The following is a 27,410-nucleotide window of genomic DNA, read 5'->3' on the forward strand; positions in this document are numbered from 1 at the left end:
TTGATAGAATATACTTCAAACACTGCATTTATTACAAAGGTGCATAGAGTTTATGCTATTTCTTTTGAATACTTACATTTAAACTACAAACAACATACAAAGCTAGGTTACAGTATGTAATAAAATCAACAATGATTATCTAGTAAATTCAGTACAACAGAATATTCTACTGTATTTAATTTCACAAAACATTTCTGAAACAAAGGCACTTACAGAATTAAAAAAAATTTAACATATACTCTTTCAACATTTAAAATTTTAATTCCATTCCCCCTCCCCTACGGCACTGTGGATAACTAGTTTGACATGAAGGCAATAGCTACTTGGACTGACACATCAGCAGTGCTTAAACTAAAAGTTTATGGATCAACTTCTCCATCTTTTCTATAACCATCCCATGTTCTTAACTATATGCAAACAAGTTCAATAGGTTGCATGACAAGAACTAAATAAAATTTGGTCCTACACCTTATTGTTAATGATGATTAATACACTAACAATAAGAAAAGATCTGATTAAGTGCTCCAATTATGAAGGGAGGTAAGTGGACCATTTTCTCTTCTTTCAATGAGTTTTGTAACTGAAGTAGTCATACTACTACTAAAGTAGTTCCCGGTATATTAATGATACATCTCTTCACTTGTATATAGTTATCATTAGCATATGTTCACTGAAGGAAAGGTGTAGGTTTTCAGGCTCCTTAACCCTATCCCTCATCCCCTCCCACCGCTCCACATACAGTGGTGTTCAGGGCAATTTATTTGGTCTGTACAACATCTACACCAAAACTTCAGATTTGGGGACCTCTGTTATTGTTGCCACTTACTTTCCTACTGTCTTTTCCTTAGGGATGATGGCAGATGACTGAGCCAACTTCTCATGAAACTGCAGATTTTCCTTTCATAATCAAAACATAACCCCACTAACACGAACTGTAAGCTTTGTCACATCAGATGGAGGAAAGGAAGAGTGGTGCAGAGTAACAATCTCATGAAGCCCAACACTAGAACGCTGTACCTGTGCTCTGAAAGCTGCACGGCAGCTGTGCTCGCTGGCTGCATCTCACCGACCAGACTCCGTCCAGGCAGCTGGCTAACAAGGGTGCTGGAATAGTCTCTGCTCTCCTTCTATACGAATAAACACACAGGGGTAGGATCTATAGCAAGGGAATAATTTCTGCAGTTATTCAGTGCCCTCCCACACATAAAAATTCCAGATTTCTAGGGAAACACTTTATCCTCCATAGAGGAGACACTGTCCATTTTTGGTTGTTCTCACATAACTTCTAACAGTGTAATGAAGCATTGCCCAATCTCGCAGCTTACAAGGCAGGAAAGAGGAGGAACACACAGACACAGGGCATGCATGCGCTGTGAGTGCCTCTTGGCACCATTTCACACTATTAACGGCAATGCTCTTAGAGAGGTGTAACAGAGGGGCATAGGTTGTCATGAATCCCAACGCGGAAAACTTTCTACAAGTGTCTTCTGAAATGTCCTGAAGACTTTCTTGAAAAAAGAATTGAAATAACCCAGAAATAGACTAAAAAAATCAGGAAGAGACATAAGGCTGCCTTTGACAGCAGCAGTTTCCATCCATCATATGAGGTAAAACAATGCCACCATCAATGTTTTTCAAACAGTAATATATCTCAAATGTAGAATCACAGGACAAATGGCTTAATGGCCTCTCTAAAAAAGTAAAATCAATGTATGAGATATGTCAAAATTATTTCACTAATTATGTCACAGTGATACATACAGACTAGATAGCTCTACTGAGGAATAACAACTTGTATTTCAATGTTAGAAAAGACAGAATCGTAGAGGACACTAAAAAAAAATAAATCATGATTCGTTTGATCAATACAAGGTATATAGAGCCAAAAGCCCTGCAAACACTGGTAATAGTCATGAGGATGTCTCAAGACGTTTCATGACTGCAAGCACTACCTTCTTGAAAACACATTACCTCGCTGTGACCAAATCCTACCACTCTTCCTTTTCTTGACTTCTTGTTCTCTGCTCAGCTTTTTGAAGACAAAAGGGAAGTGTAATCTCTACTGTGTGTTGGGCTGGGATTTCTCATACCCCTGCATATTATTCTTCAAACACAGACTGAGTTTATAAAGATCTATCATTCCTATGTTCCTGCCATCTACAGTTCCCACTAGAGACAGACAGTGACAAACCCTAAGCATTTCAAAACCCCAATCTATTTCTGACATCCCATCTCTCCTGCAAAATAAATTCCTTCCCTATGATGAGGCAGGACTGAACACTGGCAGGTACTTCTGCTGAACATATGATTAAGGTGCTAATTTTTCTTCCAAACTCATCAACAACATATGACTTAAGTAAGCTTGTCCAATAATATTTAGACAATAAATATTTGTCCCATAATTTTTATGAAGAATTCTCACGTTTTCAGCTTTTGATCTATTTGTTCTACGAAGTGGCAGGGAGTTTGGTTTTGTTGTTAATGTCTAGCTATAAATTAAAATGGCCTGAGAAAACACCCAATGAAGGCACAGTTTTTAAGCCTTAAAATTGGGAAAGAAAACAAGGAAATTATCAACTCATGCTATTTAGCACAGAAAAATGCAACTAGTCCAAAGACAATTAAACGTGGTTTGCTACCCCTTACTGAAGGCAAATGTGTTTCAAAGAAGGAAAATTCCCTTTTGAATGGTAAATGAAATGTATTACACTGTAGCTTACCTAACAATAGTAGCTTCAAAACAGGCAGAACATACATGACATATATCAGGTAGTTTCTCAGAGATTAAGTTTTTATGTTTTAATACTGTGCAAAAGATTGCTACAGCTTTGGGTGTTTGATAATGCTCATATTAGACCATTGCTTCCAAAATTATTGCACAGCAAATGTTATTGTGGTTCTTATTTCTGAAGTACTCCTTCTTCATGCTTTTTTCATTGTATATAGAACAAAATCTCTTTTTGTATTTGCTTGAGGTATAAATTAACAACTTCTGCAAGAAAAATACTCCTTCTTCATACTTGAAGCATTTAAAAAAAAAAAAAGATACTGAATTAACTTTCACTTTACTTAGACAAAAGATTGCTGTCTTCCAGAAAAATATACTACAGTTGGACAGTGTAAACAGCACAAATTATACTTTAAAAAGTTTTGTATGCAGAAGCATAGTAGAAGATCTTTTCAATAGGTGGGCTTCTGAGGATCCACATAAGCAGGGTTGTAAGGGGGCTGGCTGATTGGGTAAGGTGCTCCAGCACCAGCTGCAAAAGCAAAAACACAAGAAAAAACAGATTTGTAAAATCTACATTCTGAATTCTACATCTGTAATGGCAACTTCTGTTTTGAGCACACAATTAAGAGGTTCAACTTATCTAGCATCTTAATTGGACTTGAGAACAGTTTGTGCTAACTCATAAAGCATCTGCATTTCAAAAGTAAGATCACAAAAAATGTTGTTCTTGTGTTTTGGGTTTTTTTTTTTTTGATGCTTGAATGTACATGTGTATTATGGCAGCCACAAGGACATGGTTAGCCTTCAGGGGAGAACAGTCAAAAAAAGAGGAAGAGATCTGGGCCAAAAAAACAGCCAGTGGAAGTCAGAGATGCACAAACAACAGGATATACCTGATAGTATGCTGAGAAGTGAAAATAAACCACTGGGCAAAACAAAAAGGACAAGAGAAAGCATCTTAGGATTCCTTCAGGGAAAATGCTTTCCTGGTAAGTGTCACAGAGTTAATTAAAAAATTAAAGGGAAAAAAGTATCCCACCACTACCAAGCACATTAAAGAGTTTGACATACACTAGATGTATATCACTCAGAAGATATCCTTATTTTCTAGTATTCTGAGACAAGCTGCTCTCAGGCAGCACCTTCATTTTCAGGTCTGTCAAATAGCTCAAGTTAGTTCAAATAATGCAGCACCTGATCAGATCCCTGGAGCGTGTAAGTGTGGTTATCTTTCGCTGATCTTGTAAAGTGAGTGGGTTTGGCTCCTGTGCAGGTATTCTCTCCCTTGCATGTGACCTAATAAAGAGACTGCCCCTTGCTTAATAGACAAGAGAAATGAAGGAAAGAGCTCTCATTTTGAGGCATTCTCAGCTGGCAACATGAAAAGTGCTTTGAGATTTTCCCAGAAAAAAATATTTTAAGAACTAACAAACCAGCAACAGTTTGAGAAACCAGAGAGTAGGAGAAGCAAAATGACTAGTTTACTGGCTCCCTCACATGATAAGGAAGCAGCCAAAGCACTTTGGGGTAATCCCATAAAACCCACAGCTTCTTCAGAGTTTACAGCAGAAAAATAAAGTCAACGGGCCTGCCAAATCAGTGTTTTTACATGTGGGGCTGGTTTGCACATTGTTAATGTACAATTTCTAACTGGTTTACAAATGCCTAAGACCATGAACAGTCATTTTATATTTGAGTTGTCATGAAAGAGTTACTTTCTAAGGGCATTATCTACTATTCAGGACTGTACTTTGCTTGTTACTTAGAAGGATGAACAGTGTGGTTTGTAAGAGGGCTCGAAGATCCTAGGACAGATAACAGCCTAGTCTTGGCCTCTCTGAACAGCCAGGAGCCAATTGTTCAGAGAACAGCTATTACCAGCAGAAGTGGGAATTAGTAATAGCAACAATAAAGCTGTATGAAAACAATGCTGTGAAAGATGGAAAGCAGAAGAAAAAAAAAGATTCCGATAATTCTAACTGCTAGTCACCAGCAAACTTGGCTGAAGTTGATCAGAGACTTGTTATTCTATAAACATAGAATATATGTTTATAGCACATAGCGATGAACTAGTAGAAAATGTCATCTGTGTACAGATTAAAACATCTAGCAAATATTAGATTAGAAAGGGTATGTATAGTAGTTGGATGTTTCTACATATGTTAATTGGACTTTGATTTCAATATGAAATTTCAACCGAATTAGTAAAACATTCTACTGGATCCAGTGATAGTCCCACATACCACCAAACTTTGCCAATACAGCTCCAGCTACATCTCCTCTTGCAATGCTTAACATAAAAATGGTGATGGGGAAACTTCAGCAAGGGTGAATTACAGCATCCACCATCACTTGAGTTTTACATAATTTGTTTACATTTACATTAATAGTCACAGAAAATAATAAATGTAAATAATACAAGATTGGCTCCAATGCAACTGTCTCTTTAGCTATTTAAGAGATAAAGAAACAGTCAGCTTTGCCTTACCTGCCACCGTTTCGTGATAAGCTGGGGGTCCTGACGGCTGCATGGGGTAAGGGGGAGGATACTGTGCAGGGTACGGTGCTACCGGCATTCCCGGTTGTGGCTGGATAGCCACAGGCTGATATCCTTGATATGGGGCTACTGGGTAGTTGGGTGGCACTCCCTGTTGCTGGGGATAGGGAGCGTGAACCACTGTAGTGGAAGCAGTGGTGGTCACAACAGCTACAAACAAGCAAAAGGAACATGGTTAGTGCTGGTGGTTCTAGATCACCTGGGACAGCCAACAACAGTAATGTAAAAAACATTCTCTCTTAAGGTCAATTTCTCACTTCAAAATCTGGGTGATTTCATTTTCAAAGTTTCATGAAAGATTTTGAAAAGTATGCCTCTAAATATCCTTCCATTGATCTCAGTGGTAATGAGAGCCTTCACACACTGGGATAGGAGCCAACTTATCTCCTTGTTTCTCAACCACAAAGAGCAAAGAATTTTTTTCTTGGACTCTTCAAAAACCAGGAACTCAACCCTGCAGCCAAGTTATCTATCATTTGGTATGAGACTGGAAAAACTGCTCATTTTTAAATGTTATCTGCTTTTAAGGATTAAGGTGATAAAGATCTCCTTTATTAGGTAAGGAGCTTCCTACCATGATTGCCCAAATGAGTTTCCTTTTGTATGTTGTCTACACACTAATACATCCATGTGTTAGTATGTCTTTCTCTAAATAACAGTCAGAAAGGCAAATACACATTAAGTCATCGATTTTTGTAGGAGCTGACGTTGGATCATTGGTTCATCTCTCTTATTGGAATAAGGGAGTATTAACACTTTCTAATAAACTGCAATAATTCATTTTCAAGATCATCTTCCTCTTTATGCTACAATTATAGACTTTGCTCAAGATTGCACTGTTGCAGTCCTGGGCCTTTGGTGTATTTTTCAGGTATATTTTTAAGAGACTGGGAAAAATTCAAAATTTCATTCTATCCCCTGCTTACCTAAACCAAACACCCCCCCTCCCCCCCCCCCAAATTCACATATTGGGGGGATGGGGAAAGAGAACTTCTAAATGCTTAGAAAATACTCCAAAACATCTCTCTGCAACTTCACATTCTGAAGCAGCTTAAATGCTTTTTTTAAATGTTTAGGTATTGCATCTTTTGTAGCAGAGACATAAGGCTATTTTCACCTTTTATAGGAACACAATTTTCCAGGGGGGGGCAGGGAGTAAGTCTTGTTCAAAGATGTGAAAAAGAAAGTAAGTATACAGGTACTTACGCCGTGGTCTTCGACAGGCTTTATACAAACAGCAACACGAACAGGTGAGGCACAGAATAATAGTAACTACAATCACTGCAAAAACAGTAATTCCAATCGCAACAAGCGTTCCAAAACTGCAAGAAAGATACCACCAGAAGTAGTAAGAGTCTTTCACACAAATTTTTTCTTCTTTAACCTAACCTAATCTTCTGTAGCAAACACATTGCTGCTCCTCAAATGTTACTCTTACTACTTCATGCATTTGAGTAAGAAACAACTGTCAAATGCAGTGCTACATGAGGTCAGGTCTGCTAAATCAAGGGAAGCTGACCAACCGCTATCAAGGACCACACTCTCCTGTACATGAAAAGGACCCAACGTGAGTCTTTGGTCCCTCTCATTCTAGTGTGACTGCAATTCTTGTTATTTTAGTGCAACTGTGTGGCCCTTTATGTATTCCAGGTTACAGCGATAAGGTTTCAAAATCACTAGTTTGATGACTTAATTCTCCAAGCATTACTTGACTGCTCTGAACACACAGGTAGGCATGCCTGAAATGAAGCACCCCAGACTTTGGGGTGACAGCAAGTTCTTTGCACAGTCGTAAGACCTCCCAGGCCCAATCTCGAGACAATCTCGGTACTGAGCAGACCTCTCCATGCTGCAGATCACTGGCATTTGTAAACAGTTGTTTTAGAAACCACGTTTCACATGGTTTGGTAGATCTGAAATTCTGCCAACTTTACGGCAACAGCAAGTATGTTATGCTACATTATGGGAGACAGAAACACTGCCTAAACCACCAAAACCTAGTACAGAAAGGCCAAAGATTATACCAGCTTTAACCTCTGTGATGAGTACCAAATGATGGAGGCAGATGTAAAGCTTCCAGAGATGACTCTTTGTAAGTTCTGTTTACCACACAGGGAAGAAAGAGTAACACTGTAAAGCACTAAATGCACAGTGACAATTCCATTTTAAGTGTTAATTCACATGATCCCTTTCTTACTGTCTGAAATCAGTAAAGCCCTTCTTCCATAGAAGCCAAAGTCTCCAGCATTCTTATTTCTTAAAAAATGCACCATGCATCAGTTTTGGGAACAATTGCAGGAAGTCAGTTTTAATGAACGACAAGCTCTAAAATAACGAGTAGAGAGCTGGTTTCGTATCCATCCTGTTTTTGCTTCTTCATAGAGATTTTGGCTACAGAACTCTAGTTTTTTTTCCTGCTCAGTTTCCTGTTAACAGCTTTAAACAAAATGACACATGTCCAGAACCTCCAGCAATTTTCGCTTGGCTACTAAACAGCCATCAAATGTGAAAATTGTTTTTGAGTATCGACGACACTTGAAATGCAAATCACTCTATCCCTAGCCCAAATTTGGAAGACCTCACCTCCGTCTTCTAGAGCAACGTAACCCTCAGTAAGCTGGACACTGAACATAAGCATTGACAAATAAAACAGGTTCGATTTAAAATGCATTTTTTTCCCCTAAGAGAGGTTCCATCAATTTCATTCTGTTTCTGCAACAGCTATAAGAAAAAGCTTGGGTCAAATCTCTTTCAAGAATCTGAGCAACAATTTTATCTAACTGTATCTAACTTGTGCACCGATTTTGTGAAGTACTAAATATAACACTGGAGATTTACTCCTCGAGTACTAAATCTAATACTATGGATTGCCTACGGTCACTGCACCTAAGCATTTACATTTAAAACAGGAAGCAGGAACTGCTGCAGCCTCCTTTAGTCACAGAAGTTCTGTCAGGAACACTGCCAGGAAAGCAAACAGATGATTGCAACACAGCTACAAAATATAAAGATGCATGCATGCTTTGTCACATTTATTTGCACCCTTACAGAATGTTTTTCATATGCTGACTTGCACATGCAAATGCATTCCTAACCATGCCACTTTTAACTGCTCTCCCCATCCTCAGGAGCATTAGTTTCACTTCAGCACAGTAAGTTCACAGCCAGCTCATCTCCATCCAAAAATCCCATTTCTTTCAAGCCTGGTATAAAAAGGAAGATACAAATGCAATTTCAAGGGGCAGGGAATAGAGAAACATACACAATGATACCACATCCTAAAACACAGGCTGCCTCCTTTCCATGAGGCCAACAGCAAATATACATCAAGTTAGTTTGAAAATGCAAGCTTAATACTTGTGTATGCAGAAATGGATCAGATCTGAGAGTGACCTGTAGAATTTAGATTAATTATACTAGTCCTTACTAGATACTCATTATATAAATTCATATATACACTGGAGAAGAACGAGAGAGAAGTGTGCACAATGGATTCATACATTAGACTTAACCATCTCGATTGCAATGTTCACAAGAAACAGCATGAATGCCTGTGACAAACTACAAACACCTCTAGAAACTGCAGGATGACAAACGTTAACTACAATTACTGCTACTTGTGGAGTGCCAACAGCATTTTCCTTGCTCTTGTTCCCACTTCTGCATCAACCCTGAGAAAGCTCTCTCACTAGGGAAGCTAACGTTCCCATTACACACAATTACTACCAAGCAACTTTAGCAGAGACAACAGAAAAGTGTCTTCTAGGTTCTTCCTTGGGCTTTTTCCCCAGTAGAGAAGGAAAAAAAAAACCCAAACTTTTTTGCTAGTGAACTATGCTAAGGAAAGAAATTCGTGCGTCAAGGAAAGAGATTAGGCCTGACAAAGACAACTAAAATTCTTCATTTCTACAGACAATAAACCTCTGAACTTTAGCAAAGGCTGGGCAAAACCAAAGAAACCTAAGAAATGGAGAAAACAGACAAAGTAGAGAAACATCTACTCATCATAAATAAACTAGCACAGCAGGAAACTGGCAGAGAGCCCTTCTCTTTCACAACCAAATTCAGTTTTGATATGACAAGAGAGAAAACAGCACAAGCCCATCTGCAGACAAGCTGGCCACCAACAGATAAACATTGGGTCAGTTTGAAGCATGGGCTCCATATGCTTATTTTTAATTACAGTTTTCTGTTCACTGAAGCACATATCTCACTGCATATTTACTACCTCTAACAAGGAAAGAGACAAAAGCAAAGCCCAGGGAAAAAAAAACCCTACCATATCCTTATTTTCACCAAGTTGTTAGAGATGCCTTGTGCATTTTCATCACTTGTCTGCATCTTTGCTAAAATGACACAACCACAGCATGATGACATTTTGCATACATCTTTTAAAGAGCTAAATGGAGACATTTAAAGTACAGGTGTGTCAGGTGTATACACTTTAGAGTGCGGTTCTGTGTTTGTGTGTGTAAACACTGTGATTCAGTTCTACCCACTGAAATACTGTGTGATTACTACAGACCAAAATTACAAGCCTTAGAAATAGCCCAGTGAGTGAAATAACAGGAGTTAGTTCTTCCCAGAGTTTTCTAAGGAGTGTACACAACTGGATTACTGTAGGCATTTTTATCACCTACTTTACAGCAGAAGCATAATTCTCCTGCCAGTGCTTGGGCTCATGCAGACTAATGTCTCGAAACAGCAGAAGGTAGCATGACATTTACAGAAAACAAAACAGTATGTTGCATGAACTTGCAACTTGCAGCATCAACACCCTCTTTAAACACTGGAGCTCTTAAAAAAATATATTTTTTTCCTAACGATTTGTTGATAATCAAAACTAGTAATACTCTTTTGGAATATCTGAATGGTCAGGCACTACCTTACTGTAATAATGTCTGTCCTTTTACTGCCCAAGGAGTACTGCCCTGAGCACTTCTTCCTGAACATTCAGTAATACTCCACTAGTAAAACTACTGAAAAAATCCTGCTAGTAAAACTATTGAAAAAATACCACTAGTAAAACTACTGAAAAAAGTGCAGGAAGGCTACCACTAATAGATGTTACTTAAGTGAGGCCAGAATGGTGCTCAGCATACTTTACTCAGTGAACTGTCTAAGCTGCAGGAGACAAGATATCCACTGTATAAAGACTCTTGCAGTGTGCTAACTCCAGAAAGCCTATACTCCTTTCTTAAACAAAACTACTGCTTCATTCAATTGCTTTCACTTGATGAATCTGTCTAAAAGGACTCTGAAAATATTTGGAAAAAAATATATTTGCATTAAATGATAATTGTATTACCAACTGTTAGCATTATACATAAGTAAAAAAGATTAGGCATGAGGGATTGTAGCCTTAAAGATTCTTCCCCTGAATGGTTAACCAAGGGGGCGCGGGGCATGAGGAAATCAAACAAAAAACAAACCAAAACACACACCTTACCCCCTGCATTCTGCAAACAAATGTCAGACTACAGAAATCAGGGTGGCCATAGCACCAGCTCAGAATGCTCTGCTGGCGTCACGGTTTGAACACGAGTTTCCAGAGTCCCACATTATATATACCATAGTCTCTAAATAAAGCACACACTGTTATAAACAGCTTGAGCTCATTCACTGCCATTTCCTGCTTCTTTCTCTTCACATAAAAGCTAACTTTTGCCAATAATTAGAAAACAAAATTGAGAACAAAACCAAACCTAATAGCAGTTTTACTGCAGCAATGATAAACTGCAACTTCTCATAAAACACATGGGAAAGTAAATATGAAGAGACGACTCCCTGCCCTTTCCTACCACCACCTCTCTCCTTCCTTGCCCTAATTCCACTTCTACCCCTATTCTGTCACCTTTGGCAAGCACTAAATTTTATGTGCAGTGAGCATAGCTCGCAGACTCACCTTACCTTTAGAGTTGTCTAATTATTCAAAATATGTATCAGTTCACATAAAGGGAGTTATGTGATTAGTGCCTGTTTTACCCCTTTTGGTACTGAATGAGACACAATGGACATATTAAAAAGTCAAACCAAGGATCTAAATAGTACTATTTGTAGAAGTTAATTCTCAAGGCAGTTGTTCATATCAGAGATCTCAATCTTGAACACTGTCAACTGGAAAAAAAAAAAATGTAAAATGCTTTGAGTGTATTTAAGGCCTTTTAAAATAACCAAGTTTCAATTCCAGCAACGTATTTTTAAACCTCCTTAATAGTTTGAATCACTTAAGTTGGGACATTTGGACATCTGCTGTAAAGAAAGTTTTTGCATATCTATGTATTCATGACAATGGGACACACTGCAACTTTTGTCTTTAAAAAAGAAAAAATACCCAAATGAACAACAACGAGACCACCTAGTTCTGAAAAATTAGTTTAAGCACCGATTTATTTCGCAAGTTTTAATCTATTCCAAGATTTGTTGCATGCTACAAGAAACATGTTGGCAGGGCCCTTTTCAAAGGCATGGCCGATTTTAAAAACAAACATTTACAAGTACTGAGTTACGGCTGTAACACAGGGTGGTCTGGAAAGACTTCAGAAGATAATTTAAGCCATTCCTAAAAGTCTAAAAAAAAAAAAAAGAATATACACATATTGTTCTTTACTGCTCCAGAAAAGGATACAGTTCCCAGAAATGTGACAGAATGGTAAATGTCCAGACTTGCACTGACTCAGGTTATAAGGCATGACCAAACAGGCACCTAGACTAAGATGCTTTCGTAAGTCCAACGTTTTAGTAACAGCCATACAATGCAACATACTGCCTCCAAAGCTTAGCAGGAAAATAAAGGATGAACTTTTTAAAAAAAAAAAAAAAGATAAAGCAATATGACTTCCCAAGAGTCTTTCAGAGGGATTAGTTTTTACAACTTTACAAACAACACACTTCCTCAGTTTAGTATTTTAGCATGAAGATTCAAAACATAAGAACCAAATTGCTAGGGACTCAAAAAAACATTTACTATTACACAAAAAGTAAACTTCTGTGAGCTTAATACTCACTGGAAAACATTAGCATGACTTTAACACTTGATAGACTAACCAGCCTATTTTAGCACAGCTGGGTTTTGGCCCACAGGAGCTTCAGCCCGTGCGGACAATCAAAATATACACCATATAGTTAAGCCTCATAGTCCGGGTGCAATCACACTAATTGCTGGTGTCAGCCATGGCCTGCTCCAGCCATTTTACCCAGGGGCCACCTCCCCAAAACGAGATCTCTACATGATCAAGAAGTGTCTAAGAAACAAGGGTCTGGTAATTCCTGTGGTGGGCCACAGGCAACAGGCAACTTAAGACTCAGACTGGATAGCATGGTTTCACAATTATGAAATCTTGATAGTTTCATAAGACTGGCAGATTTGAGTAACTGCTAAGTCATTTTATAAGCTATGTTACACAGTGAAGTGTGGACTGGAATTGTGATGTCTTCATTGGTCTTTCAGACAAATATTAACTCAAGTTAGCACTTGAGAGCGTCCCGTCTAGGGTCCTGCCCATGTACAGTTCCGTAACATGAAGAAAATGGTTTCATCTCATTTTGGCTAACCCATCAGTGCAGTACCAGCTCAAGTCATCACTAATTGTAAACTGCTAAACTGCTCTAGTATGGACACAGATTAACTGCCACTGAAAACCACTAAAACTTATCACAACTTTCCATAGTTCTTTCTGGGTACCCCCAAAAAGAAGTAGAGTTTGCAGCAGGAGCCCCCTGAAACAATCCCTGGGACACCTCTGCTTACCTGCAGTCTAAACAACCCTGAGCTACGTCCCTGAAGTCAGGACAAACCTACACAGCTGAGCACAGCCCAGTGACCCTTAGCATCAGCCAAACCAGCTCTGGCGTGAGAACCACTACTACAGCAACAACAATAATGGCATGGTAAGCCAAGAAGCCTTGCAACTGCAAAAGCGTTACAGAAAAAGAATGCAAGAGTCTTTTGAGAAAAAGTTTGCTAAATATGTACTGAATGGGTCCTTTTTCTATTTCTTCAAATAGGAAGCTGATGTGGGATACTTTAAGCCCAAAATAATAAACTTTAATTTCATACACAAAGACCTACTGGAAGTAAAGTTAATTACTACTTTTTTAAAAGACACTAACTTCTCTATTTTTTCAAGTAACATGTAACAGCTTTAGTACAAGTTCTTCAACAGCCTATATGAGAAAGTGGCAGGGAGGGAACTTCCTGGAGTTTGTGGTTTTACTCAGACATCCAACACCCGGATCCAACAGGTTATTATGGAAGATGTATACAAGCATCTCTTCTTGATCTATAAACAGTTCACTTGTACTAAATATGTCTATTTACATAAATTCCTTTGTAATGCATACTAAAAATACAATTTTCCAGGGAAGTTTCCCAGGAAACCTACTATTGTCTACTTTGTAGACATTTGAGAATAATTGTTATAGGTAACTGGCACACTAAAAATATACATGTAACAAGAAGGGGAAAAGTCAGAGCTGCATTCAGAGGGACTAAAGTCTTTCATCAACAGTGCAAGAGTTAAACACTGCAGCTTCATGCAGGTCACAAGACAATTTTAGACAAGTGCATTGGACCCTCAGCATAAAAACTGTCCTTAAACACAATACAAAGCACTTACTTCTACAGACGATAAATAAATTTAAAATGCTCCTTTAGTGGCAAGAAGAGAATGTAGATTGATTATGGGCACAGATATTTAAGGCAAACAAAGTAAGTCAGCTTGCCTCCTTTCATTAGGGTCCCAGTTCAACGATACAGGATGTTACCCCCTACCCTAATTAAAATTTGGGACCAACATAAAGGCAATGGGAGGTATTTTTCTGAAATGTTTAACTGAATTAATAGAACAAGTTTGTCTGAAAAAAAATTAAGTACCACAGAAAATTTTCCCCACATAAACAACTGCAATACTATGAATTTGCTACTGCAAAAACCATACTAATTCTAGAAAGCAGATTTAAGCAACTAATCAGAAACTAACTTGGCTAAAGAGTTAAAGTTTTAAATAAAATTAAAAAAAAATTTAAAAAGGGTTTTTTTCTGGCAAATTGCAACCCGGTGTATGACTTGCCAAACACTGAAACTGCAATCAAAGGAAGTTTAGACTAGGTTACACCCACCAGCTTCGCTTACCGTACAACCCAGCTCTTACATGAAACACGTCTTTTTCTCTACCCACGTTACTCATATGTCACTACATATATAAAAGTTAGAAACACTGTGTTCAGGCAGGAGCAAAGTTTGAATTAGCTAAATTAATTATCGTATGCTACTATGAACTGACACGCTGCTTCACTCTCCCTCTCTTTGGGAGAAGTATTACTCATCCAGCACAATGAGGATCATCAAGGAAAATCTATCACTGCACAAATAAGAACAGACCTCTGCAGTAGAGGTCACATCTGGCCAACCACTACTTCTCCTTTTAAATGGTATTCATCATTAACAAGACTTTCATAAGAAAAGTCACAAAAGTGACTTTGATGACTGGTTCCTTCCATAACTTAAAAAAATAGAGGTTTTTAAGATTCCCTCTCAGTGGAATTGAGAGCCAGAGATCATGCTAGCAAACACGGAGAGGACTATCACATTAAAAATGAATGGTATAAAATGTTTTTAATAAAAATAGACTTTGTCAAAAGACCAATCTCTGTACAATTGCAAATTTCTTGAAATTAAACTAATTCGTTCATTTCACAGAAGACACTACAACTGCAGTTTTAAAAGGCTAGGCAATTTAAGGACATTCTCCTCCTCCCATAACAATACATCTATTCTCCTCTTCCCATAATACATCTACGACACAATCTATTGCAAATACATCCGGCTATACCTCAGGCCATGGCTATTTCATGGAAGTATACGAAACGGCAGAGCTGGAGCTAGCTTTGGAACCCACGTGCTCAAACTTTCATAGATCCTACTAAATAACAATCATGGTCTTTTAACCATGTTTTCAAGGAAGGATTCTCTGTTTCTCAGGCTACAGGACCCTTGTCTGAGGGTTACCCTGCCTGGGGCTGCTTTGACAAGCTCTCTCCAGAGTCAACCTGTATGTTAAAAATTTAGTGTTTTCAGAGTTACACTGTGTAGAGGCACAGCAAAGCCCACAGAGTTAGAAGAGGGAACACTCTACCCTAGTAAGTATATACAGTCAATGAAGTACACACCCACAGAAAAATGAACTCCTGAATGTAATCCAAGTGATTAATCTTACTGTGCCTTTGCATGTTTAAGGCCAGGTTGTCTTGGTTTTTGCCATGAAACAGTCTTCTGTAGTTAGACGAGCATGCTAACCCAACCGTGCACATCTGCCTCTTGAGCCAGGACAGCATTTTTCAATCTCTCCTTCCGTCTTGGTTTCAGAGTAAATGAACCTGCACAAGCATTAAGCCCGCTGCCTGAAGCAGGCAGCTGAGAAATCATTAATGGCAACTCACAACTGCTTTGTCAGCTTTAAGTAGCCTCTTCACTGAGAATACAGCGAACACAAAACCAAACGCTCTATAATGCAAGTTACAACTACAAATTGTGCAAGCTTGTATTTACTTTTCAAGCTGGTAAAAAAAAAAAAAAAAAAAAAAAAGAACAATTTTTTACATAGCTTCAAATCCAAATCTCAATTGTTTCTACACAAGAAGCTTACATTCCTTGGTGAGATTAGCCTGTGTCTGAAAGCAAGCCTTACAGAAAGGGCTCTGTATGCAGTTTAACTCATTTATTACAGAAAATTTGAGGACCAGTACTGGAAAAGAAATCCTCTGCTCATTAACTAGAGACTGCTTCCATTTCTAGAAGTTCTTTTCCAATGAATAATCTTCCTAATTTATTTTCTTATCATCGGCAGCCTATTACAGATGCTGGAGCATCCAAATACAGCGTAAAGTGTGAACTGAAGTCTCTGATAGTGATGGGGAAAAGAAGGAGAAATGGGATGTAGTTCAACATCACAGTATTTTTTACCTTGTCTATGGAGAAAGCATATGCTTAAAAACATCTAAATTGAGGGACAGCAAATTAGGGTAATCACATCTTCCACAGTTAGAAATTTACTGGTTTTGCCAATTTATGCACGTAGCAGACTATTGCAGATGCTGCATTTCAATCAAAGGCAGGCAGAATGACATGGTTTTTCTCAATTTCTCAACAGGAGAACCAAGTCATAAGACAACACACTGATGAGCCCATGACAAAACCCGAATGAGTGCATCCCCAGTCTAAGGCAGCTGTCCTTTCTCTGCCAGCTGAGGCTTCCCAGGAAGACTGTCATTCTGCCTCCCTCTTCTCATCACATCAGGATGAACAGCCTTTTCTCAAGCATTACTGTATCTGTTACACAATCTGCTGTAACTTCAAGGCTGAAATTAATTCAGAAACAGAGTCCAATTAACTGTTTACAAAGACAATTTGAAGTTTTGTTTCCATTTAGAAAGACTGGTATCAGCTGTCCCAACTACATTATTTTCTTCTGTAACTCTGATACAGATGTTCTGAATTGCTCCACCTCCTTAAACACTCAAATACTTCACAATTAGTTGAATTGTGGATGTGAGTCATCCGATTTCCTTTTCCAGTAAGGGTCACTATTGGAAAATTGGCATACCAAGGCTAAATAACCATGTTACCAATGCAAATTTTGACAACTGTTCCAGTGAATCAGTGCTCTGCTTTTTGCACTGGTTCGTAAAGCAATACTACTACGTACTGCAGAATGAAAGGGGAAAAACAACTAAATTAAACTTACTACTCACAATCCATCTTTGAAACCAGAGCAAAGCAGGGGAAAATTCAGTAATCCAACTAAAAGGGGGGGGGAAGTGAAACACCTTCCAGTAGTAAATCCTTGCCACAATGCATTCACTAGCAGCAAAAATTGTAAAAATTGTGTATGGTCATTTTACATGCAAGGAAAAATGGTGGCAAATTTAACAAGTTTAGTGGTATGAAACCTATGCCTACACTCTGACCTAAAGATCAAAATGATCTTTAAGGCTTGATCAACAATGGAAAAAGCCTCAATCTGAGTTAATGCCTACTTTTATACTTTTCCTGAAATGCTTACATTTGCTTCCAAATGCAGTGTTCTGGGAAGCACAATGCTTCCAAGTACTTGAAAGTACATTATTAAGACGCTCCAAAGGAATGTAATTTATTGTCTTTAAAATGTCCAAAAGAAGATTATAGGACATGAACTGCCTGCACTGTGCACTGCACTTAATAGGGTTGCCCAAAGCGCCTTGTACCCCGCCTCAACAGCACTTAATACTCAATATTAAATACTGAAAGATATTAACATTAAAGGATACTAATAAAAAGAAACCTACTAAAAACCTGGTGCTTTGTTTGTACTTCTGCAGAAGACCTCAGAACAAACACAGCAAAAAAAGCAAAAGCACAAGCAAACTAAAAACTCAGCTAGACAAGACTTAGGAAGAACATACATACCACCACTAACCCTTCCCTAACACTGTCCCGTAGAATTAGAGCATAATTGTGGCAGGTTTTCCAAGCAGGGAAAAGAGAGACCCCCAGCTCACTCAGCCCAGTGGCAAGTCCACACGCAGTTTGTGACAAACCCTCAGAGAGGTGAAATTCTCTTAAAAAGCCAGGATTTATGAGCAATGTGAGAGAGTAGTAACTTGATCTAGGAATAAGCCCGATGCGAGAATGAGGAACTAAATGCTTTCTGACCCTTAATGCCAGGAAACCATCACCTCCTCCTTTTTTGAAGGGCAGTGTCAAAGGTAGTATTTGCAACTCATGAGAAAGAACAGGGCACTAAAGGAAGTTGCCCTTTGTTGCCTCTCCTCCTATTATAAACTGTTCAAAGACTATGCTCATCTTGCTGGGAGATACAAAGAAATATCTCAACTGACATCAGCCCTCCTCTCCACACAGTGAAGTATTAAATAAACATAGTCATCAAGAAACAATGTAAAACTTGTCTTTTAAAAGAAATTGGCATGGAGCAAGAGGGTGCAGTATTACCTTGCAGGCAGAAACCAGGGACAACTCTTCCAGAAGGAATACAGCTTACTGCTTGGTTAAAAAACAAAAACCCACCCAAAAACCCCAACACACACCACACAAAAACCTGGGCAGAGTCTGTAATGAAACAGAAACCTACTTTGTGTCCCACTGACTGCAGTCACAGAAAGTCCTACTCACTTCCATTCCCGATGTTGAAACACCGTAAATCGGACACCCAAAGTCATTAGCCACTTCGGAAAGTTATGGGCTGTGGTTTTCCTCTGGAGTTACATCCAGGTGGCTTTTCAAGGGTGATATTTCTGTGAATAATTACCATCTTTCTATTAAAATTGCCTAACCAGAAAGTAAGTTTGATGTTAAGTCTGTGCAAAGGCCTAACACATTAATTCAATTACATTACACGTAATGTAATTGAAAGGAAAAAGAGAAGTCACTAATGACCCATTTTCTCAAGGTGAGACATCAATGATTCTCTTTTTAGACATTCCATAGTTGAAAACAAAGATAATTAAAGCAACTTAGCTGCTACTTCCTAAATGTTTTCTGTCATTTACAAATGCAAGGTTACAATTCCTTTAGCAATTGTGCCAGGTTTTTTTTTGGTTTTGTTTTTTAGAAGACTATATTCTTTCATTTTCTGTGCTTTTTAGTAACTGTGCTTGTTGGCATAGAAAAAAATATATTTATTACATTCTTTATATTTAATCTTTATTACTCCAACAGATTCAGTATCTCTGCAGCCCCAAAGATGTGGAAGTTTTTTTCTGTCTTTCAACTAAAAATGCATCAAGAGTGAACGCTGACTGCAAGATGAGGCTCACACCTGCTGTACTTGAACCACGCATTTGAAGATACGCAAGACACGTCCATCAGCCTAGCAGAGAAGAAGGGGCATCCCTCCTCCAAAACATTGGTTACATCAAGCCTTTCCTTGTGGAAGACTATTGGGTCAAAAGAGACCAGGGATGCAAGACATCCATTTACCCTCTTCGCATCCACGTCCTGGCGCATACCACGGCAGCGCTACCATTAGGTGCCTCTAGCGAGGCTTCCTTCCTACCCTGTATAGAATGCAGAAAGATATGCCTATGGGTTATACAACGCGGGATGCTCCACTCAGCTACGCCAGAGAACGAGCACGGCCCCCGGTACCCGCCGCACCACGCCATTCCCGGGAGGCGGGGGCGACGCCGCTTGCACGGCCCCGCTCGCTGAAGGCTACCGAGTCCACGCACAACGGTTGCCCCGGTGCGGGTGCCGGGGGGCGCGGGGCGGGAGGCACGCTCCTGCCCTGGCTAGCCGGGCTTGCCGCAGCGGCACGGCCGGCCCTCCCCGCAGGCGCCCGGAGCCCCCTCCCGCCCCGCCGCGCCCGCTTACCCCATCCTCGCCGCCGCCGTTCGCCCCGCGCCCGCCGCCCGGCCCGGCCCCGCCCCGCTCACGTCACGCCGCCCGCCCCGCCCCCTTAAAGGGCGCCGCAGCCACGGCTGGGGGCTGCCGCGCACCTTCCGCGGGGGCGGGCGGCAGCGCCCTCGCTGTGCGCGCAGCCCCGAGCACCCCTCCGCCGGCCGCGGGCTGGCCTGCCGCTCCGCCTCTGGCATCACTGCTGGGCGGAGAGTTTGAGTGCCCCTTCCCTGAGACCCTGGAAGTATTAATTTTTCAAAGTGATGCAGCTGTATCAAATATTTGTCGCTCAGCACTAACCCTTGGCCTCTCTTTGTAGCCTTCCACGCTGTGCAAAATAGAAACGTTTTACAGCAGGACTCTAGTAATCACCAGTATAATGCATAGCCTTAAATCAATTTATTTTGCCTCAGATTGACACAGAACAAGAAATATTGGTAAAAACGAAGTGCAAAAGGAGATACTTCAAACAAAAGCAGCTTCTCTCGCTGAGCCACTACGGACTCAACCTGTCAGTATCGAAGAGTTTAGAGCAAGTGTGCCAATGCTTTAGAGGACAACCTCCCATTTGGGAATAAGAGTACAGACTATTACATACAGCAATCTTTACAGTCTAAACGGCACGATCTAGCCTCTTCCTCATGCCTCTGCTTCCTCAGATATTCCAATGTGTACACGGAGCTTGAGTGCTCCACATTCTTAACACACAAATCAGTACTTCTATTTTCACTTTCTATTGGCATGTAATGATTACACAATGAAGAACCTCTAAATAAGTACAACTTTAAAAGCCGAGACTTTGCATGGCTTACCTGGGGCCAGAAGAAATGTAATCATCAGGGTCCGAAAAAAACTGCATGTAATTGACGTCGCTTGAATCAGAGGTCCTGTAGTAAGAGAATTGATCTCAAAAATGGAATTTACAACTTATTCAAGTACCTGGCTAAGTTCCAAATGCTTATGAAAGGTAATGTACACTAAAAAGAGAGAGAGATTAATTTTGTCATCCTCAAAGAAAAATTAAATAGGGTAAAAGTATTTGAAAATGCTCAAGACAACACACACCAGTTCATGCATCAATTTGTCCACCTCATTGTTCCCATTTTACAGGTAAGTTACATGCATTAACGTAGATGCCTGATAGAGCCAGATATAGAGCTGAAAGGTCCCTTTGTAAGTTTTTAACCATTAAACTGTGTATTTTTGTCATTTGATGATAGAATTATAACCTGCTGTATACATCTAGTTTGCCTCATACCTTCCATCAAGCAGATTACACTTAAACTGTCGTTCTTCATCAAATTTTAAGAACGCGTTAGAGCAACAGTATTGATGCATGCAATCTCCACAGCAGAAGTTGGGACAGGATTTTGCAGGTTGTGCCTTGCCATGATGATCAACATATGCCTGACAATCCTCACCCAAAACTGAAAAAAGTTAAAATCCAATAGTTAGTAACTAAAGAAATAATCATATAAAGTCTCTTTCTCAAACTGACCATCTCACCTAAGTTAACATTTAAACATGTTTCAAGTATTTTGGTTAGGTTTTAGAAATCAATTATTTCCTTTAGAGTATAGCAAAGGCAAATACTTACTCCTTGCACACAAAGTATCTCATCTTCGTTAAGTAGCTCTTCCCAACAGTTTACACATACATAAAGGACTAAACTGCATGCAAATATACTTATGAGATGCTCCATCTGGTGATAATCTCTTCACCACACCTGCTAGTAGCTACCAAATTACTGTAAAGACTCCAAGAGCAGTGTGACTAGCCAGATCTGTTAAAAATCCCACACAAACCCTAAGATCAGTTAGAAGAAAATGTTAAAATTTTCCTACACATTTGACTTGATGCAAAAGATGCAACACAACCGCGTTCACTGTAGATTTGAATTTCCATGTGACTTGGTTGTTTCGACCTGTTGCTTTGTTTATTTCACGGAAAATCCTAATCCTGTTAATCCATGGCATAAAACAGATGTCATAAAACAGATTCCTAGGACTAAAATCGGTCAAGTGGCATGCTCTCACTGCCAGCCTCAACTGGTGCAGCTAGAATGGTACGGAAATGGAGATGTTCATGTACTAGGATGGATTTCCTGGGGGGCATCTCATGCTTTTCAGCATTGCATTGGCCTGATCCATTCCTTAACATAATGGCTGTTTTCTCTCTCTCTCTTTGCCCTCTCAAGCCTGAATGACTGCAATGTAAGAACAGCACATTAAAAGCTTCCAACTGTCACATAAAAATACTTCTCAAAGCTTAAGCAAAAAGCATTTCCCAAGAAGAATCTTTAGCAAGAGTATCATTACAGTTTTCAGTGATAAATGCTGCAAGTCAGCTTTTTCTATTCCTCATTTTCCTTCCTATCACATCATCACATATCACATTAACAAGACCTACGCTGATATTTTGCTCCTAAACCACACTCTATCCAAGAAGCTCAAATTACTTCAGGTGTAGTTGTTCAGAGAAAGCAAACAAGAAGAGACAAAGACAACAAATCATGTTCCTTCAGAAGAAAAGTAAGGGGTATTTCCTGGAGTACTTAAACTGATTTTGCCATTTGAAAACTCAGTCTTGACTCTCTGGCACCAAGACATATCTGAATATTTCAGCCAACATTAAAAAGAAAAAGTAGAATGTTCCAAGGGTTTAAATGTGGAGGTTCATTAAACACAAGCAAAGTGGTATCAATACCAATACCACAGTACTTTTGCTAATGTGTTTACACATGCTTATGCCTGGTTCACCAAATTTTTCCTCTGCAGACACATAACGTCACCTGACAACTCTCTCTTTCCTGTATCACCAATAAGGAAATGATAGGTAGCTAAACAGATTCCAAAATACCTTGTGAAATTACAAACAAAACAAGGCAACCAACAAAGTTACTCCCTCCATCTCACAATTGCACTACTGCAGCACAATAAAATAACAACAGAAACCAAAGGTCTAGGCCAGTTCTCAGGTGGCTGAGCTGAGCCAACAAGCGCCGAGCACGCCTAAAGAGAAGAATTTGGCTCCTCTACTTTGTTCCTCTCTTCTTCCATTAGCTGTGGCACCCATGAGACTCTTCCTCAACTGATTCAATTCACCAGCTGATCAGCAGATCAACTAGGGGCTTGTGGGACTTCTTTCCCCAGTTGGCTTTCTGCTGGGTTAATGATTTGAATCACCTCAGAAGAGGTCCAGCGTACACCCAACCCACCACGATGCAAGGGCTAAGGCTGAGGGAGGCAAAAATGATCTCCTGTTTTGGTATACCTGCTACTGAGGGGTTCATCCTATCCTGCAAAACAGCAGCCTGATGATTTTACACAATCAGTACCACAAAAACCCTTTAACAAACTGATCGAGTTCCACCTCAAGAGCAGAGCTGCTAAACTATTCCCACTGAAAGTCCCCAACCATTCCAGTAAGAAAACTTCTAACTTCCAAACCCATTTACTCAAGGCCAGTTTGCATACAGTTACTGCTGTAGCACCATCATTGTGAGCCAGCTTGAAGAACCCTTTTTCTGGTGCTCACCCTTCAAAGTACTTACAGATAAAACTCTGACCATTTCAGCCATTCAGCTGAAATTCAACCATTCAGCTCAGCCCTCAGACAAACTGTGATCCTTTACTACTGTGACCAAGTTAAATGTCCTCTTGCATATCCACTAAAGATCACATTCACCTTTCCTGCACATCTGTTCAGAATTTGATCCATCAGATAAAGTGATGCACTGATGCATCAAGAGCACTTCTCCTTTTCTGAGACTTCACCCGATAAGTCCTATGATCACATCTGCTTTTTCTTATCACATGACAAAGTTGGGGAAGACCACAGGCTCCATCCTTTAAGCACAATAACAAGATAGTTACAAATAAGGCTGCTGAAAAAAACCCAATTATCAATGTTAGCATCTGATAGTTATGAGTTTATATAAGCAGTGCTGTTTATGCAGTATCATCACTTTAACACCTAAGTATTTCTATTATCTTGCCCTAAAAGGCTAAAATGTACTGTCAGGGGTGAAAAGGTGAAGGTTTTTAATGGGATGTATCAAGAGTGACCGGCAGCCACTTTGTGGCACATCGTTTCTCCCCCGATAGTCTTACCTTATGTTTACCAGTAGACAGTATTCATTGGGTGGGTCCACCCAGTCATTACTGGGGCACTAATTGCTACTGTCTAACCACACACACCAGCATCAACACAAACCTACCTCACTTTCAGCGTAACTTTTCTCTCAGAGAACCCAATTCGCACCAAAACCGCTGTTCTGGTGTGGGTATCTCCTGCCCACGCCGGGGTGAGGGCCGACGCTGGGGCCGGGGAGCGTGGTTTTGGGGGACCGTGGGCCCTCGCCTCAGCGCAGGCAGGACGTGTCCCACCGCCGCTTGGGGGCTGAGCTGAGGGGTCTCTGCTAGAAGCCAGGGCTTCCCCATGCCAGGGACTTCGGCAGGGCCTCCCCGGGGGACGCAGCCCCAGCTGCGGAGGAAGCCGGCAGGAGCCCCCAAAGCCTCCTCAGAAAGAGGCGCCGGAGCACGCCAACCCTCCTTGAGGGTCGGGCCCCCCCCGCTCGCAGCACCCGCCACCCCCCGCCCTTCAGCCGCCGCCCCGCGCTCACCAGCCACCGGCAGCAGGCAGAGGAGACCGAGACTGACGGCGCCCCGCCACGTCGCCATGAATACCGCCGCTTCTCCGCCGGGCGGGCGGGTGAGGGCTGGGCGATCCGCCGGGGCTCAGGCACTCCCGGGGCGCCGCCGCGCGGCCGCGGGAGGAGCAGCGGGCAACGCGGCGGCCGGAGAGGCAGAGAAGGGAAGGGCGGGGCAGCGCACGCACACAAAGAGCGGGAAACCGGTGAGGCAGGCTGTAGTCCGGGGAGCGGCTGTGGAGTGTTGCCCTGGGTAGAGTGGGGTTCAGCCCTGGGCTGTTGTGTTTGGGCTCGCCATGAGGCCTACGTTGAGGCCTGTGACTTGCCCTCCGCTTGTATCCTCTGCCACGTTCTCACCCGGCTCTCCATGGTTGGGCCAGCTCCTCCCTTGTGGAAGCCCTGCACACTGTTTCTACAGTAGGCAAAGGGCATTCCCCGTTCCCCAGTTCCGGGTCCTGTTCCCCAACGGGATTGCTGCTGTACCAACTGAAGGCTTCCCTCTTGCGGTATAAGCCAAGAAATCCTTTTTAAGAGGGATTGCAAACACCGGGTAAGGAATTTACTCCAGAGAGCTCAGGAGAGTCAGAGCAGTACCTCTTACTGAGGGCTTGAGTCCCGTCAGACGCCCTTTAGAGCAAAAAAATCACATGTGCTCTACGGGAGGGTAACAAGGGGCCTGGGAAATGTCAGCCACCCAAAAGGATTTCCCTCCTGTTGGAGACCAGCAAGTACCTTTCTAGCGCAGGAAGGAGAAAAGATTTGGTTGCAGAGTGACTGCTGAACAGCTCTGTGGAAGTTGGCGGAGAGCTAGAAGGCTGGATCAAAGAAGAATGGTGACCAAAGCGCAAAGGGAATCCCGTCGGGTGGCTGTACAGGTCTGAACAGCCCTCTGCTCTTCAGGCAAACCACAGGTGGTCTTACGGTGCGTGCCTGATAATAGGCCTTAATGCAGCATGACAGTCGATCCATTAAAGTAGGGAGCAGCTGTCCTCTCTGAGGAAGGCAGGGGAACCCGGGAGGCCTGATGGGCTTTTCTGCCAACGAAGAGGCAATCAGGAAGGAAAGGAGGTATAGGGGGTCCAAAAGAGAACTTGGGTGGCAGCACTTTGTCCTTCTATTCTTGACTGCTGTGACTGGGAAGACGTGAGGTCTAGACATGGCCAGAAGAGGCAGTGCTCTTCAGGGGGATTGCGATGGGAGCTCCGAGGCACTCCCGAGCAACGGAGCTCCAACGGAGCTGGTCAAAGAGCTGTGGTCGTGCACAGCCTCGCTCTGAACCGAGGTGCTTGTTCCCTGGCACCGTTCACCTCTGTCGGCATCTAGCTAACGGAGCTCTGCAATGCCCTGGCGTCGGAAGGCCGAGCGAAATCTCAGAAAGCCTGGTGAGAAGGAAACCCTGAGCACCAGAGTTTGTCTTGGGAGGTGGCTGGTAGAAGAGAATGGCTGAGGACACGCTAAAAGCAGGAGCTGAAGGAGGCAGCCTGGGAAGCCTCTGGTCACTCTCAGCAGCGTCAGCCAGCGAGTATTGCAGACGGGCTTCTTGGGGTTTCCGGTTTCTGTCTCGGTCCCGAGTTGCATGTCGGACCTGGATGCCTGGATTCTCCGATACTGGATTTCGCATTCCTTTTGTCCTACTCTGGTCGTGCCTGAGACACCGTCTGGTTTTTGTCCTGGTGTCGCAGGTGAATTATTCAGAGAAGTCATCCTTGTGGGGTTAACTAAAAGGGGTTTATTAATGATTAAGCGATGATCAGATGGTAATTAATCGATGGTTGAATGAAAATCAAATGGCAATCAAATGGTGCATAAGCAATAATTGAATCATTTAGGTTGGAAAAGACCCTTAAGATCATCGAGTCCAAGCGTTAACCTGACACTGCCAAGTCCACCACTAAACCATGTCCCTGAGCGCCACGTCTACACGTCTTTTAAATGCCTCCAGGGGTGGTGACTCAACCACTTCCCTGGGCAGCCTGTGCCAATGCTTGACAACCCTCGGCGCATCGATCCAGCCTGTCCAGATCCCTCTCTGTCGAGCCTGTCCACCCTCAAACAGATCAACACTCCCACCCACCGCCTCCGAAGCTGCCCCACAGCCACTTGCGGTTTCCTACCCCGCCAAGGAAAGGCTCACGCTGACTCTGAAAGGCAGCTTATTGCCATGGAAAAAGGCCATTTCCGCCGTGACTCCCCAGCTCGCGGTCCCGCTGCCTTTTGCTCTGGAGGCAGCACATCACCAAAGCCCTAAGGAGTTCAGGGGAAAGATGTTGGGCCACCTGCGACATTTAGGGGCCGTCCTGAGGTCCTGTGCTGTGCCCCGGCCACCCACCGCGTCTGAGCGGGTGGCATGTGTGAGCCCAGGCCAGGCTCAAAGGTCCCTTCTGTCCCCTGTACCGGGGAGCCCAGAACCGGAGGCAGTACTGCAGATGCAGCCTTACCGGTGCGGCGCAGAGGGGAAGGATCACCTTCCCCCACCTGCTGGCAGCGCTCCCCGTGCCGGGGCCAGGAGCAGAGATTTCCCTCGGCCAGGGCTGGAGCCCTGGAGTCGCGCTGCCTGAACAGCGCCTTTCGGCCAACAGTGCCACCCTCGACGGCTGCCCCGGGGGACCTGGCATTTGACTCTGCACTTGCTGCAGGAGCAGCCGCCCCGGTTGCATGGGTGCCGAGGGCTCGGGCCCCCGCCTCGGCACTTCACACCCACCCCTGTGAGGCGGTGGCCGAGGGCGTCCCTGCCCGTATTTGGGGCGCACGCAGGCCAGCGGTGCTGATGTCACAGCGGCCATGGTGACCCGCGGGGCCAAGCCCACAAAAAGGAACGCCGGGCTCAGGCCGTGCGTCAGTGCGACCTGGTGAGGTGAGGAGAGGGCAGGGGAGGGACGGGCCTTGCGCGGGGCTGCCGAGGGAGGAGGGGGGCCCCACACCTCGGGGCTCTGGGCCTGGGCTGCAAGCTCGCCCGCGCCTCGCTTCTCCCTCAGCCGCGTCCTGCTTCTCCCTCAGGGTCAGCAGAGGAGCAGTTGGAGGAGACACCCCGGCGCTGCTGGGACAGGGACTCTCCAAACGCTCACCGTTGACGTGCGCC

The 27,410-nt window shown here is 42.4% G+C and overlaps 1 protein-coding gene across 2 annotated transcripts; it reads right to left on the reverse strand.

The window, feature by feature from the left end:
- On the reverse strand, positions 1 to 24,377 carry SHISA5 (shisa family member 5). 2 transcript variants are annotated; one of them, XM_076346041.1, is made up of 6 exons: positions 24,305 to 24,377; positions 20,939 to 21,107; positions 20,493 to 20,567; positions 6,495 to 6,610; positions 5,220 to 5,438; positions 1 to 3,260 (listed from the first exon to the last, which is right to left on the reverse strand). In XM_076346041.1, the coding sequence occupies exons 1-6, from the start codon at positions 24,360 to 24,362 to the stop codon at positions 3,181 to 3,183; spliced, it is 717 nt and encodes a 238-aa protein (XP_076202156.1). In that variant the 5' UTR covers positions 24,363 to 24,377; the 3' UTR covers positions 1 to 3,180. The 2 variants fall into 2 exon arrangements, with proteins under 2 accessions (XP_076202156.1, XP_076202157.1); XM_076346042.1 differs by lacking the exons at positions 20,493 to 20,567; positions 20,939 to 21,107; positions 24,305 to 24,377 and adding an exon at positions 19,657 to 19,697.
- Positions 24,378 to 27,410: the final 3,033 nt, after the last annotated feature.

This window comes from Aptenodytes patagonicus, chromosome 8 (genome assembly GCF_965638725.1).
Source record: "Aptenodytes patagonicus chromosome 8, bAptPat1.pri.cur, whole genome shotgun sequence".
In the NCBI taxonomy this organism is placed as follows: Eukaryota; Metazoa; Chordata; class Aves; order Sphenisciformes; family Spheniscidae; genus Aptenodytes; species Aptenodytes patagonicus.